Source organism: Limulus polyphemus, unplaced genomic scaffold (assembly GCF_000517525.1).
Source record: "Limulus polyphemus unplaced genomic scaffold, Limulus_polyphemus-2.1.2 Scaffold1466, whole genome shotgun sequence".
In the NCBI taxonomy this organism is placed as follows: Eukaryota; Metazoa; Arthropoda; class Merostomata; order Xiphosura; family Limulidae; genus Limulus; species Limulus polyphemus.
In genome coordinates this window covers 111708-125336 of record NW_013667076.1, presented here as the reverse complement: position 1 = coordinate 125336, position 13629 = coordinate 111708, and the positions used below count along the sequence as shown (strand labels likewise).

At 33.4% G+C, this 13629-nt stretch overlaps 1 protein-coding gene across 3 annotated transcripts in view; it reads left to right on the top strand.

Moving 5' to 3' along the window:
- Window positions 1-8020, top strand: part of LOC106463710 — a 108579-nt gene extending 100559 nt beyond the window's left edge. For all 3 annotated transcript variants that reach the window (XM_022391293.1, XM_022391292.1, XM_013923770.2), the window contains exons 12-15: window positions 3019-3123; window positions 4414-4695; window positions 5077-5178; window positions 7570-8020. In XM_022391293.1, the coding sequence (XP_022247001.1) occupies window positions 3019-3123; window positions 4414-4695; window positions 5077-5178; window positions 7570-7698 (618 nt within the window). In that variant the 3' untranslated portion in view covers window positions 7699-8020. The remainder of the gene's footprint in view (window positions 1-3018; window positions 3124-4413; window positions 4696-5076; window positions 5179-7569) is intronic.
- The last annotated feature ends 5609 nt before the right edge of the window (window positions 8021-13629 follow it).

Sequence of the window (13629 nt, the reverse complement as noted above, 5' to 3'; positions counted from 1 at the left end):
CTGTATGTAGAGACATTTGTAACCACCTGTATGCAGAGACATTTGTAGTCACCTGTATGCAGAGACATTTGTAACCACCTGTATGCAGAGACATTTGTAACCACCTGTATGCAGAGACATTTGTAACCACCTGTATGCAGAGACATTTGTAGCCACCTGTATGCAGAGACATTTGTAGCCACCTGTATGCAGAGACATTTGTAGCCACCTGTATGCAGAGACATTTGTAGCCACCTGTATGCAGAGACATTTGTAGCCACCTGTATGCAGAGACATTTGTAGCCACCTGTATGCAGAGACATTTGTAGTCACCTGTATGTACAGCCATTATAAGCTGACCCAGAGCGACTGAAAAATCAATCTCTCTCTCTCTATATATATATATATAGATGAAATTTAAATGGTTCGGTCCAAGAACTGTTCAAGATGAATCATACGATAAGCTAAAACCAAGTTATAAAATCCCAGTTCTAACACACGTACACTTGGAAGGCGTCCAACTATTGTTGCTTTTTAAACCTGTCATCAGGTGTCTCTTAGCAATTTTACTTGAAAATGTGCTCTCAAGGTGACGTATCGAGTCGAGGGGTAATGGATTTTCCGCCATACTGGAAGTACTACGTTCCTGTTCCGGTTAACTTGATTTATCTGCTGAAAAAACAGACACTCACAACAGGTGAATCAAGCATACCTACCCCTAGGCCACTTACAGTTGAAGATACACAGTTAACAACATATTTTCACACACACAAAAATTCAGAACCTGAAAAAAGTATTTTTTAAAAAAAGTTAATTTTTAATTACAGTGAAGTAATGAGTAATCAGCTTATGCAGTACACTCAATTTGACGCCAAGTTAGATAATATGATACGCGTCTTCCTCTCGGACAATTTCCGTTGTAGGTTTGGTGTCATTACTTTGGTAACCATGATGTGCAACGTCGGATATGTGTGTGTGTGTGTAAAACAAAAAGGAAGTTATGCGTGAAATGTTGAACTAGACTGACTGGTACAGTCCGTTACACATTAGCCAGTGAGATATCCTGTTTCATTCACACCAAGGACTCGTGGAATTGTCCACGTTCCTCGTGATGAACTGCCACGCCCTCGCGCATATAACCGTGTCACCACGTGTAGCATGAGGAATTGTAAAGTTAAGTTTAAAATTGTGATTAATAACGCATTACGTTTTTTTTTTTAACCGCTTATTTATACTGAGTCAGTCATGTTTAACACGGTGTGGCAGTTGACTCGGAATAGATCACATACGAACGTAATATTTTATATCCTAACCTTATATACTCCAACACCAGGCTAAGCATTTATCGCAACATAGAGATTTAATACCAGATATGTTATCTTTAACTTTCCTCAAATTCTAAGCTAACATTTCTTAAGTTATCTTTCGCCATTTAAGAATTGATCAACTTTGGACTGTCTTCTTCATAAACCCTGTTTTTAAGCCTGACCACTGGGCAGACTCACTTTAGTAAGGTCACCTTAAACATGCTAGTGAATTGAAACAATTTTAACATGTCCAGTAGCTCGAAAAATCATATAAACAGGCTGTGCTATTGTTCTGTGGATATCCAGCCGAAACGTGCTACGTGCTAAATGAAACATAAATTTACATGTGTTTATGTAATTTAGACTGTTAAATTTGATTGGTTCAATATTCAAGTTAGTTATTTATAGTATTAAGTAAATTCAATATATAAAAATTGAATAATTTAAATAGTAATAACTACATTGGCCCAATGTGGTAGGTATGATACACGAAGCTTTACATGTGACAGTTCTGCTTCGGTACTTAGTAACTGGATAAGCAGGCCTAACTTTGTCGGGTATTCTTGGGCTAATGTCCAATAACTCCGCTAAGAGCGAGGAAATCTAAGACTTATAACGACTCTTCTAGTTATCGTAGAATATCGGTGATCTCGTGAATTTTGTTATTCTGCGTTTCACAATTACGTAAACTTGGTTCCCGTTTTTAACATTACAACTCAAGGAAGTTTTTACAAAAAAAATGTGTACTCCTCGAGACAGTCGGGGAACGCACATCTGGGCGGGATTTATTAAAGGAGTTTCCAGTGACGTCAAATTCGCCATAACTTCGGCTTCTACGTGTGTTTGTGAGGAAACAATTGGTTTATTAGGGTATCTCCAGCTTTGTTTTCATTAGCTGGCCATGACGTAATATAACACTAGCTGTTTCAAAAGCACGAGACACACGTGCTGGTTCGAGCAGATGACGTCCAATTATAAATAACCTCACATTCGATGTCTAGTAATTACTTCAGACAAGATTTCAGGCGAATGATCGTTATATCTAGATTCTAGGTGAGTTTCAGTTTTAATATACAAAAAAGGTAGACTTTTAAACCTATTTTTCCGCTGGTGGTGTAATTTTTTTGTTTAATATAGCTGTAACCCTAAATTTATATTAAAATATTTTGCAGGAATCTAATAAGAAGCGTAATTTTTTTCACATTATTTGCCTATTTCATTTTCTTTTACTTGAAATTAACACAGATAGCAAAAAAAAAAAAAGAAAGAACGCAATATTAATTATAGTAAAAAAAAAGTCTGAAAATAAGAAACTATTAAATCTAACATAAATAATAATAAAAAGTTTGAAAACAATAAGTGGGGGGGGGGGGGCAGAGGTCTCTGAATGAGCACCAGGGTCATATACCGATTACATAATAATCTTGCATTTTTCCTTCTTTCTTTCTTCGTGGTAGTTGTGGAGGTTTTTGATATTTTTATAATTAAAATAATATTGTTTAAAACTGTATTTATGTTACATAGAAAGTGGGTGAAATTGCCGTGTTTTACACGGCGTGTTAACAGAAACAATTATTTAATATAATGTAAAAGTTTTACTATTTAAGGAATGCTCGTGTGTTATCCACACACAGTATTCTTCGCAACATTGTGGACTCCTGGTTTGTTGTAATTTGAACAAAGCATACGATAATCGTGGACTGATGAATATTCAAAACCTTTTTGTCTGTAGCAAACCAAGGGTGCTGGAGGAACAAAGATTTGGAGACGGATATCAAATATTAGCAACTCTAACCGGCAATTTTCCAACGATATCGGGATTATCAAACTAAGAAAGGTAATTAAATTTATTATTTTTTTGTATTTCCAATAATATGAAATAGCCAAATCTACATAATCACAAACCTGAGGAACGGACACTGAAGAGGCTAGGACCGTTGGTGTTCATTATATCTTTTAAGTCTGCCATAGGACATACTGTATAATTATAGTTTTAAGTCTTGAGAAGTGTTACGTTAACGACATGCGAGTTTGTTGCATTCCCCTTCAAAAGAGTCACAGTTTACTAGTTTAAGTAATGAAATATTAAATGTTTCTCTCCCCCCCTTTTTTTTGTTTAATGCATCTGAAAATACATCTTCCGCCAGGAGAGTTGTTTTCTAACATTTGTAACTAGCGTATAGCCCGTCAAGAATAACGGGAAAAGTACAACCACCCCCACCCTTTAGTATACACTAACCTCATATTTCATCGCTAACTGAAATAAATTTTACCAAATCAAGCTTGACCAACAAAGAGGTAAAAAAGTTCAGTCGAGGCAGTAAAACGTCGGTAAATTTCCTTTGTGAGCCAATCAAAATTAAGATCATTCATGAAATGAATTCGTGGTGTATTTATAGAATAATTATTGGTTAAATTAACAACTTCTAATATACAGAAAAGCCAGTGCGTTTTGGTCACGTTGCTTAGCAACATAAGTATAACCTAATATTGTTCTTAGTCTATGTACTGAAAGTATAAAATGGTATAGCCAACAAAACTGGAATGATATTTGTTGATTAAAAAAGTTTGTTTTTATTAAGAACGTTGGTGATATAACAGACAATAAATTAATTCAAAAAACGATTTAAGTTTAAACTTGAATCGATATTTTTACTTTCATAATACATTTTATACACTTGGCTCTAGGCTAGGTGATCACACACTTTGTCTTTACTTTAGGCTTATTATACCAAAACTCACTACACTTTCAAGGTTTCACGGCACCTTTTCACCCCCGACACTAAAATCGTAATGGACAGACAGAACTCGAACTATTCTATCTGGATAAATGCATTTTGCTTTTATCACTCACCCTATTTCGATAAATCAAGTGTGACGTGACACACACTAACTTTTATATATTGTTCTGACACTTATCCAGTATTAAACATCGGTTACTCAAACCAACTAATTGTTTTAATTCTTAATGCTAAGCATTTCTTATTCATCATTTTAAATATGAGTAGTTTTTAATCATTTCAAATTTGCAAAAAACATCAGTATATTTCATTTTGAAGTCTTTATATCGGTGATCTAGAAATTCCATACAAATAAGGATTTCGGTCGTTGTGTTGCTATTCTATAGATGGCGCTAGAAGTTCTGCAGTGGAATAGAGATGAAGTCCGTTTCGTAATGGCTGGAAAACTCTACTATACTCAGATTACAGATCACATGTGGAATAAGAAGAACAAAATACTAAAGTTTACACACATTCATGCATTACTAGTAACTCTGGGAAAACCCAACACCACTTATAGACCCGACCTGGCCAACGAGAAATCCATCCTGTTCCCACGCAATACAGGAATCCGAGATGCCAGCTTGTTGTTAATCAAGGAGAAAAATGGTCGTTTTATTTTAGTTAGGGTAAGTCTTGAGGTTAACAATATTATCTATAACTGTTAACAGTTAAAATAATTTCTCTTCTGGCACATTGTAAAAAACACAAAATCCTACGTTAGTCATTAGCCAATTTTTTTTTATTTATTCTTAATGTTAACAGTTAAAACATAAACTTCTTGTAGCACTGTGACGTTACAAAGTGAATCGTTAGGTGTTAAACCTAATGTTTTATGGAGTTATTAAGGTTTTGTAAAGACGTTTGTATATCCAGATTTTGTTTTAATAGTTTATGTCCGTTTTAGCCGGGTAATGGTAAATAAAACCACCAGGTCATGAACAAACTATTTTTATCTTTCAATTGAAAAATGAACGTTCGCTAAATCTGTTAAATGTTTGTACTTACAGGAACCACTCCATCTAGGTAGTTGTATCGTAAGCTGTGACTCTGAGTGTGAAGAATCGTTCGAAGTGCAAGAGTACACAACCAAGGAAGCTTACTGCTTCAAGGTAGGAAAAATATCTTTTCTTTATCCACACGTAGCAGCGAATATGATGGCACAGCCTTCTTCAGGACGAACACACATCACATGCTTTACCTTAATAGTCACATAATATACTTATAAAGTATTAATGGTATAGCATTGTAAATAAGAAACATTATATTCATGTAGCATTGAAACTTAAAACAAGTTTCTATTGTAAGATCCACCACTGTTTGTCAGTTACGAACTTACTTGTATTCGTAACCTTATTCATCAATTACTTTCACAGAGTTTTAAGTTATGTTAGCTATGTGGTACCAGTAAATAATCACATAATACTACTCAAGTTTACATTGTAATGTTTTAACTTGTATTAGTGACTGGGTGTTCTCCTATACCAGTGGTCAACCACCTAGTACTGGGTGAAGCAAGTTGTAGATGACTAGTTATGACGTTCACAACGATAGATTTCAATATATGTTTAATAGATGGACTTCACTTTACCTTGGTAGTAATTCATTTGACTCGAAACTCGGGAAGAGTTCATGTGCGAGAATTATTGTGTAAAGCTTACTTCCAAAAAGAAGCTTACAAACTAAGTACATAAACACACACACACACATAAATAACATCACAACTGAGTTAAAACCAGAATGCTAACAGGAGGAGAGTTTCTCTTGAAAAAAAAAGAAGAATTAGGGGGGGGGGTCTGATTGAGGTGCTTTTTAGATTGTAATGGGATTTGACAGTGACAGTAGTAGGACTAGGGGACACAAATATAAATTTTGGCAACGTAGGAGTCATCTTCAGCTAAGACAGTTTCATTTTTCTAACAGGGTGGTTGGCTTTTGGATTGTTGTAAAGGCAGTAAATTTAAGAAAAAAGCTTGATAAGTATATGAATGATAAGGGCTGGCTTTAAGATATTTAAAAAAATATTTTAATTTAGTTTAGAGGATGGAACAGCTGAGATTGACCAATAGGTTAACGTTAAGTTATTTCTGTTTTAGATAAAAAAATGTCCCGTTCATTTATGGTTAACAAACTCTCCACATGTGAAATACTTCGATCCTATTGTCGAGTTTATTTCCTTCACTTTAATCAAAACTAACTGTATACATCGGTGTTCCTCTTTGACAGTAAGTCCGTTACTTGTGTATTATTGACAAATATAAAGGTGCCACGGTTGAAACTGTTAATGTTACAGCGCACTCTGGTGTGTGAATTTTCAATCAAACCATACTTTATACTCCAGCAAGTCTAGTTTCCTCGTGAGTACTTTCATATATAAGTTTGTCTTGGTTTACCTTCACAGATTATTGTGTTTTTTATAAATGTAACTAATTTCTTATTTCCTCCATCCGGTTTGGTGATAAATAAATTAGTACCATCTTCATTGCAATGGTGAGGTGTCTTCTTTGTAGAACTATACTTCCAGGAAGAAATCATGGATGACCAGAAGAATATAAATCTCCGATTGAACTTGGAAAACACCAACAGGAACTACAATACTAATATTATTATTGGTGTTTGACTAAGCACACTTGAACATCAGAAGGAAAGCACAAATTATTTTAAACTAAAGGTGCACAAGTATCTGTTACAACAAAAGACTATATCTGAAAATATTTGATTCTTATGCTGGTTTGGCTAAAATTCACACACCAGAGTGCACTGTAAGATCAGTAAATATCAGCACATTTCATCATAAGTTGTCCGGTTTCTGAAAGAAAAAGTTTCTTGTTATCTGAAGTGTGTATACAGCTAGTTACGATATGGATACCTTGTAAGCTCATATTCCATTGCTACTGGTTTTTCTTTCTTCACATACAGTAAATAGGTTCAAAACTTGCAGCTATTCTGAGTAATCCATTCTTGAGCTATCACGAATTTTATTATAGATGCATGTTGAGAACGAGTTTAAGTCACAAAATCTTGTTATTGAATTCCTGAAATATTTAAACAGTAATACAATCACGTTAGTGGTTCTAAAGTCCAGTGTACATGATATTTTTTAGAATTATATGTACTCACTGGATTTATAGCTAACTATTCAACCATTTGCTGTTACAGAATTATAAGCAATTATTTCTTGTTACATATACAGCAGTAGGTTCATTGAAAAGTAAAACTGCCCACTCCTGAAGATGTAAGATTGACGTACCTAAGAAACCAGATATAGGAAACAATCACAATACACAAATGAAAACTTTTAATTTTAAGGATATTTTCTCTAAGCAGCAGAAGAGTTAAATCAACCTCGAGATATTCAAAATAACAATGTACAAAGTTCACAATATGAAGAGAAGCATTACCATGGACTTTGAACTGATAATTGTTACAAGTGGACAACGTGCACCTAGGTAGTGTGTGTGGATGACATTAAAGATATTCACAGCTTGTATATTCTCTAACAGGGAGACACTCGGAAAGAAACACTAGAATGGCTTATACAGCTTAGATATCACGCCAAAGACCTGGGCAGGTGGAGAAGACGGAGAAATGCTTTAGCCAACATCATGATAAATGGAATGAACAGGCAATGAGGTGTATTCTGGTATCGTCACTGCCAGAAACTGATGTGTATATAACTATTTATGGTCTTATTGTATAATTAAGTCAGTGTTCCTTGATCTTATATCAGAAAATATTTTAACAAAGTAAATACTTTATATAATCGATAAAGAGCAGCAGCACAGTGTCATTGGTTAGTCTATTAAAAGTGAGCTAGTACCAAGTGCGATAATATAAATCTAGTCTGAAGTGGTTTGTACAGACAATGTCGACTATAATTAACTTCTGCTCACAAAGTAAATGATGTAGACATATCAGCTACAAGGAATAAAATAAAGTTTGATTACAATTGGCTTCTGTCTTACATAGATTCATTTTTATTTTTAAGTGTAACCTGTCATCTCTATCAGGACGTTTAATTCATTATTAAATCTTACCAGCCATGTTAAACCTACAGCCCAGTAGTAAATATCAAATTATAAAGTTAACCATTAAGACACAACTAAGTTAGTATTATAAATATTCATCTTTACCTTTTCCATATAAAGATGAGTGGAAAACCAGTGTGTGCATGGACCTCCAAACTAAACATCTTAAGTTACTGAAAATACATTTTCTCTATACAAGAGGCCCCTGAAAATCCTAATTTTTCTTTTTGAATGAAACAAAGTTGTTCAGCCTGAAGACAAGGCCATGTACCAATGTCGAGATTAGAGTCTCGCTTGAGTATCTCGTATAACCCTGAAAGCTATGCTGGAGACTGTTTTATACTCCTGGTACTCTAGGTTGAGCATAAGGCTAACAACTTTGTCTCAGAAAAACATGTTATAGAAACAGCAAGAAGTGAAGTTTACATGAGAACCATCATGATTAGAAGATGATCAAAATACATCACCAAGACAACCTTAAGATGAATGCCAGAGGCATCACCAGGCACTGGCGCATGGGGGCCACGGCTTTGATTCTATTTGACAGTGCTCTGAATTCCTAGTTGATGTCTTGAAAAATCAGAATAGAAAACCCATGATCGATATCATAATGAAATGCCGAAAATTTCTATGCCTATGAGCCCCGAGCCCCTAATCTTTCAAATACGCAGTGATGCCTCAGAGATTGATGTTTGAAGACACATAAATCTGAGTGGGTTTTTCACCTTAGAACAGCCGGAGTTGATGTTTCTTCTTGAATCAGTCTAGAAGTTCAAACTTTGATTATGTTGTCACGTTAAAATCAGGGTCCTGTTTATAGGTTAGCGTAAAGACATAGAATAACCACGAGTAGATATTTTTTTTTTAAATAACTGATTAGTGTTCAGCTGTTGTTTCTAAGATAATATAACTGACTCAATTTTACAGTAGTCATCCTATAAAACGAGACACAACAGTTTTAATCCTTGCTTTAATAAAACTAATGTTATCAGATTCACAAAAATTTCTGGTTTCTTACCACATCCACAAGAAAAGAAAATAAGCAAAAACTCTTTTTTTTATTCTGCAAATAGTCATATTTATTATTAACTGTTTGTCCACACATTGATATCTATATATCCACAAAATTATATAGATATGATTTGTAGAAAGTTAACTAATCACACATTTATGTACAGTATACCTGACAAAAATTGAGAAATTGGAATTTTTTTTTGTAGGGCTAAACTGAACAAGACAATTTGCTTTAATGACTTTATACGAAAATACAGAGTTTACTCACCCATGATCTTCTGCTTAGTGCTATCTATCATAAGAATACACTGGAAATTCCACCAGTTATAAATGTAAGTTAAATATTTTAACAGGATGATACAGACTTTATCATAACAACAACAAAATTTACATTGGTAATGAAGGAGTATCATCAACAGTAAAAATTAAAAGCACGCTCAGGCTCTCGAAGGCAAGATAGTTCAACCCACCAAAATAAAAAAAACAAGAATTATATATATACACAAAAAATTACAACAAACCACAATGCTTCCCTTTACCAAAATAACACCTTTAAAACCTGGCTTAATTTAAAAGTTTACAAATCGAAGGTAGTTCTTCTAGCTTTGCAACACTTAATGACAGTATATACATATTCCCGAATATTATGAATAACAATATGCCAGTAAAGTATACAAAGATTTTGACATGCAAATACTCCATCTAAGTTAATTTGTCATTCTACCTTTATTCTCCTCTGACAATTCAGTTTCCCTGAAGAATGTGCATCATTACATTAGATACTCTAGTCCTCGATCTTACCTGTTGAATCTGTACTAAAGTGACTTCAAAAGGAACCTTTATATTATAATAAAGCAGCTACTCTACCATACGAAACATTGTCAACTCTTAGTCAGTGATAACAATGATTAACGACAGTAAAAGGAAAATGTCTGAAATCTAAGACTGGTTGTATATCACCCGACAAGTTCAGTTGGTTTTGTAGACACCGAGACAAAATCATTCAGAAGCAAAATCTTACAATAACTTTCAAGGATGAAGAACAGTTAGTCAGTAAATTGTTCAAGGACGAAGAACAGATAGTCAGTAAAAAACTACTGACTAACTGTTCTTCATCCTTAACAAACTTCTGACTAACTGTTCTTCATCCTTAACAAACTACTGACTAACTGTTTTTCATTCTTAACCAATCTACTGACTAACTGTTCTTCATCCTTGAACAATTTACTGACTATCTGTTCTTCATCCTTAAACAAGCTACTGACTATCTGTTCTTCATCCTTAAACTAACTACTGACTAACTGTTCTTCATCCTTGAACAAGTTTAAGGAGTAAGTGTTATGATATTTCTAAAAAGATGGTGTCGCGAGAACTTGTGCCAAACTGTTCATACGTTAACAAGTATCACAAAACCTTGACATATCATTCAACACCTATTTCAGGAAACAAAGAATATGCAAAGGATTCTATATACATAGCCACAATACTCACAAAGTTCACCAACTCACAACTTGTACATACCAGAAGTGTCACTTAGTCAGTATAAAGTGCACATAAACTTAGCCAGTACCGAGTGCTTATAACATTTACATACAATACCAAGTGTTCATAAAATTTATAGTCAGTACCGAGTGCTCCTAGCACTTGCATTCAGTATCAAGAGCTCATAAACTTACAGACAGTATCAAATGCTGATATCATTGACTCCTTAAGCCTGAGTGGACATTACCAGTGTCCGATAACATTTATGTCTCTTTGGCTGAAAACTAATCGAAACCCCGTTATTATCCACAAAATTGAAGTTTAAAAAGGTATGGTGATAATTGTTAGGAAGAACTTTAAAAGAATTTACAGGTGTAATAAGAGAAATAGCATAAATATTGGTAGATAACAAAACTTAAAATCTGAACACCAAAAAAAGAGAGAGAATTTTGGTATTTCACTTATGCCATGAATATTATAAATAAGGTTAAACAGGCTGAACTCATGTTGGTAATACTTTTTTTCTGTAATCTATTACAGAAACTGACCTTCATAAAAACCATATTGAAAAATTTTTTTTTTTTCGCTTTTTATTCAGGCACATAGGTAGTGGCAGTTAGTATTTAAACCCTTAATTTCTTATTTGTTTCATAATGTTCCAGGCCTTTATTAATAATTCATTTTACTATTGAGGTTAAAAATGTTTATATGTGGAAACAATTTTACTCATTCATTAACCAAATTAAAAAGAATAAACCAAAAAATTAGCATTTTTAAAAAACTGATACACTGAAAGAAATTATCTTGGTATCTATTCTGAAAACAAAATCATTTCATGTACATCAAAGTTACCATACACTGGAAATGATTAAAAACAAAGAACAAGGCTTATCAGCTAAGTGATATTGCCTTATTAAGCCTTAAAAATGGAGCAAACCTAGAACCGCTTTCTGTTTTTTAAATACACGTACAACAAGATTATCTTGATTTTTTAACAACGTAGTTAAATATTTAATAGCAATAACAAGAGTCATACAAAAAACATAGATATTTGTGGAACATTAAACAATAGCAATGACGTTAAAAATATCTCAAATGCTATCAGCAATGGAGTAATATATTGAGTAAGTAAGTAAGTAAATACAGATGGAAAAATAAGCACTTGACCAACAACACGACACACTTTGTACCTCTACAAATTTATGATAATTAAAGAGGAAATTACAATCAGTTTCATTAGATACTTATATATTTAGTAATCACTAATTTAGTTCAAGTATCAGTGTCATTAATATTATCGAAGGGAAAAATTAAGAAAAGAACTAAAATTTACGCCTCAAAACCACAACTTGAACAAAATGGTAAAAATACAAGATTAAAAATGTTATTAAAGTCTAAGCTTTCAGACAAATAACAGCCCTTCTTCAGGCATAAATATATAAAAAAATCCAGCTGGAAGTCCCAAACCGTCATAATCATTTCATTGTTGGAGTTGAAGTTAAATAAAAAAAGTAAATAAAACTACTTAAATAGCTTGATGATCTGTAAAACTAACTCTTACAAAATGGTACCAACTTTCATATCAAAAGTATTTTTACATTAAAAATACAGCAGAATTATGTACATAAATTATGGTAAACAGTGGTGACTAGCCATCAAACAAAACTAAAACCGAATGTAACAATCACAATCTGTAACACAAGGATTGAAATATGAAAATTCTAATATTTGTTTATATACAAATAAACAGTCACAGAAAAAAAAACAAGTCTGAATGTGAAAAAGAAGTCCTTAAAACTCATTGGCTCACAATTCACAAGATGAACAGTTTCTGTTGTTTTAATCTTGTACCTCGGTCATCTAAAAACATGGTCAATGCACCTTCATGACCTCTACTGGTCCCAAGCTGTAAAATCCTGGAAATTATACTCATACTGAACTTAGGTTTGGAGTAATGACATCACGTGTTTAGTGTGTCAAAAAATAGTTCATTTTTAAATATGTTAAAATTAGCATTTTAAAATCATTACAGCACTCAAAAATGATTGTACTATTGATATTATTTCTAATTATTTTTTCATAGGTGTGCTATATATTTTTCATGACTCGAGGTAAAAAGTTGGTCCTAACAGCTATTTTGCTTAGCTGTATGTGAGTAGTTGAAGATGTCACAATCGTGAGTAACTATTAAGTCCCCAAATTACTTCTCCTCCCGATCTAAAGAGAAACCTCTAACAAGCCAAGTTAAAAACTTGTACTTAATGTCTACAGTAAACTACTTAGAGACACCAAATCACTTACTGTAGAGTTGACAGCCAGGCTAACTGGTGTGTCTGTATGACGTATTTATATACAGCCACGATAAATCACCAATGAATGGAATTGAAGCTATGGAATAGTAAACCACTGCCTGTCTTTTTATTTTTTTTAGTAAAATTTCAATTCTTTTCAATCGCCTAACTGAAACATATAATAATAAAATAATAATTCTTGCTATGGCTTTAAATAATTTCACTAATTTATGTTAACAAAAAGATTCGAGTATCAGAACACACAAACTTATGTATTTAGCCTGTGGCATATGGATATGCATAAAACAGCAAAGTGGCTTAATAAATCAAAATTTTAGCTGCAAACTTCAGGTGAATACAAGTATGACCAGGTAGATTGCATTGTACTGTATACAATAGAAAAACAAATTTGTAGCATAACTAAGGAAATATTGACAGTAGTACATGACTGTTAGTCAAGAGGTCATTCCTATATTCTTACATTAATGTATTTCACTATTATCTTAAGCTACAGTAGTTCCCTGACTGGTCAAGAGATCAATTCTACAGCCCTACAGTACTGTAACTTGCTGGTCAATAACAGGATGATTACAATAACTGAATCTCTGTGGTTAGTCAAAAGGTCACTACTACATTCCTACAGTACTGTAACTTGCTGGTCAATAACAGGATGATTACAATAACTGAATCTCTGTGGTTAGTCAAAAGGTCACTATTACATTCCTACAGTACTGTAACTTGCTGGTCA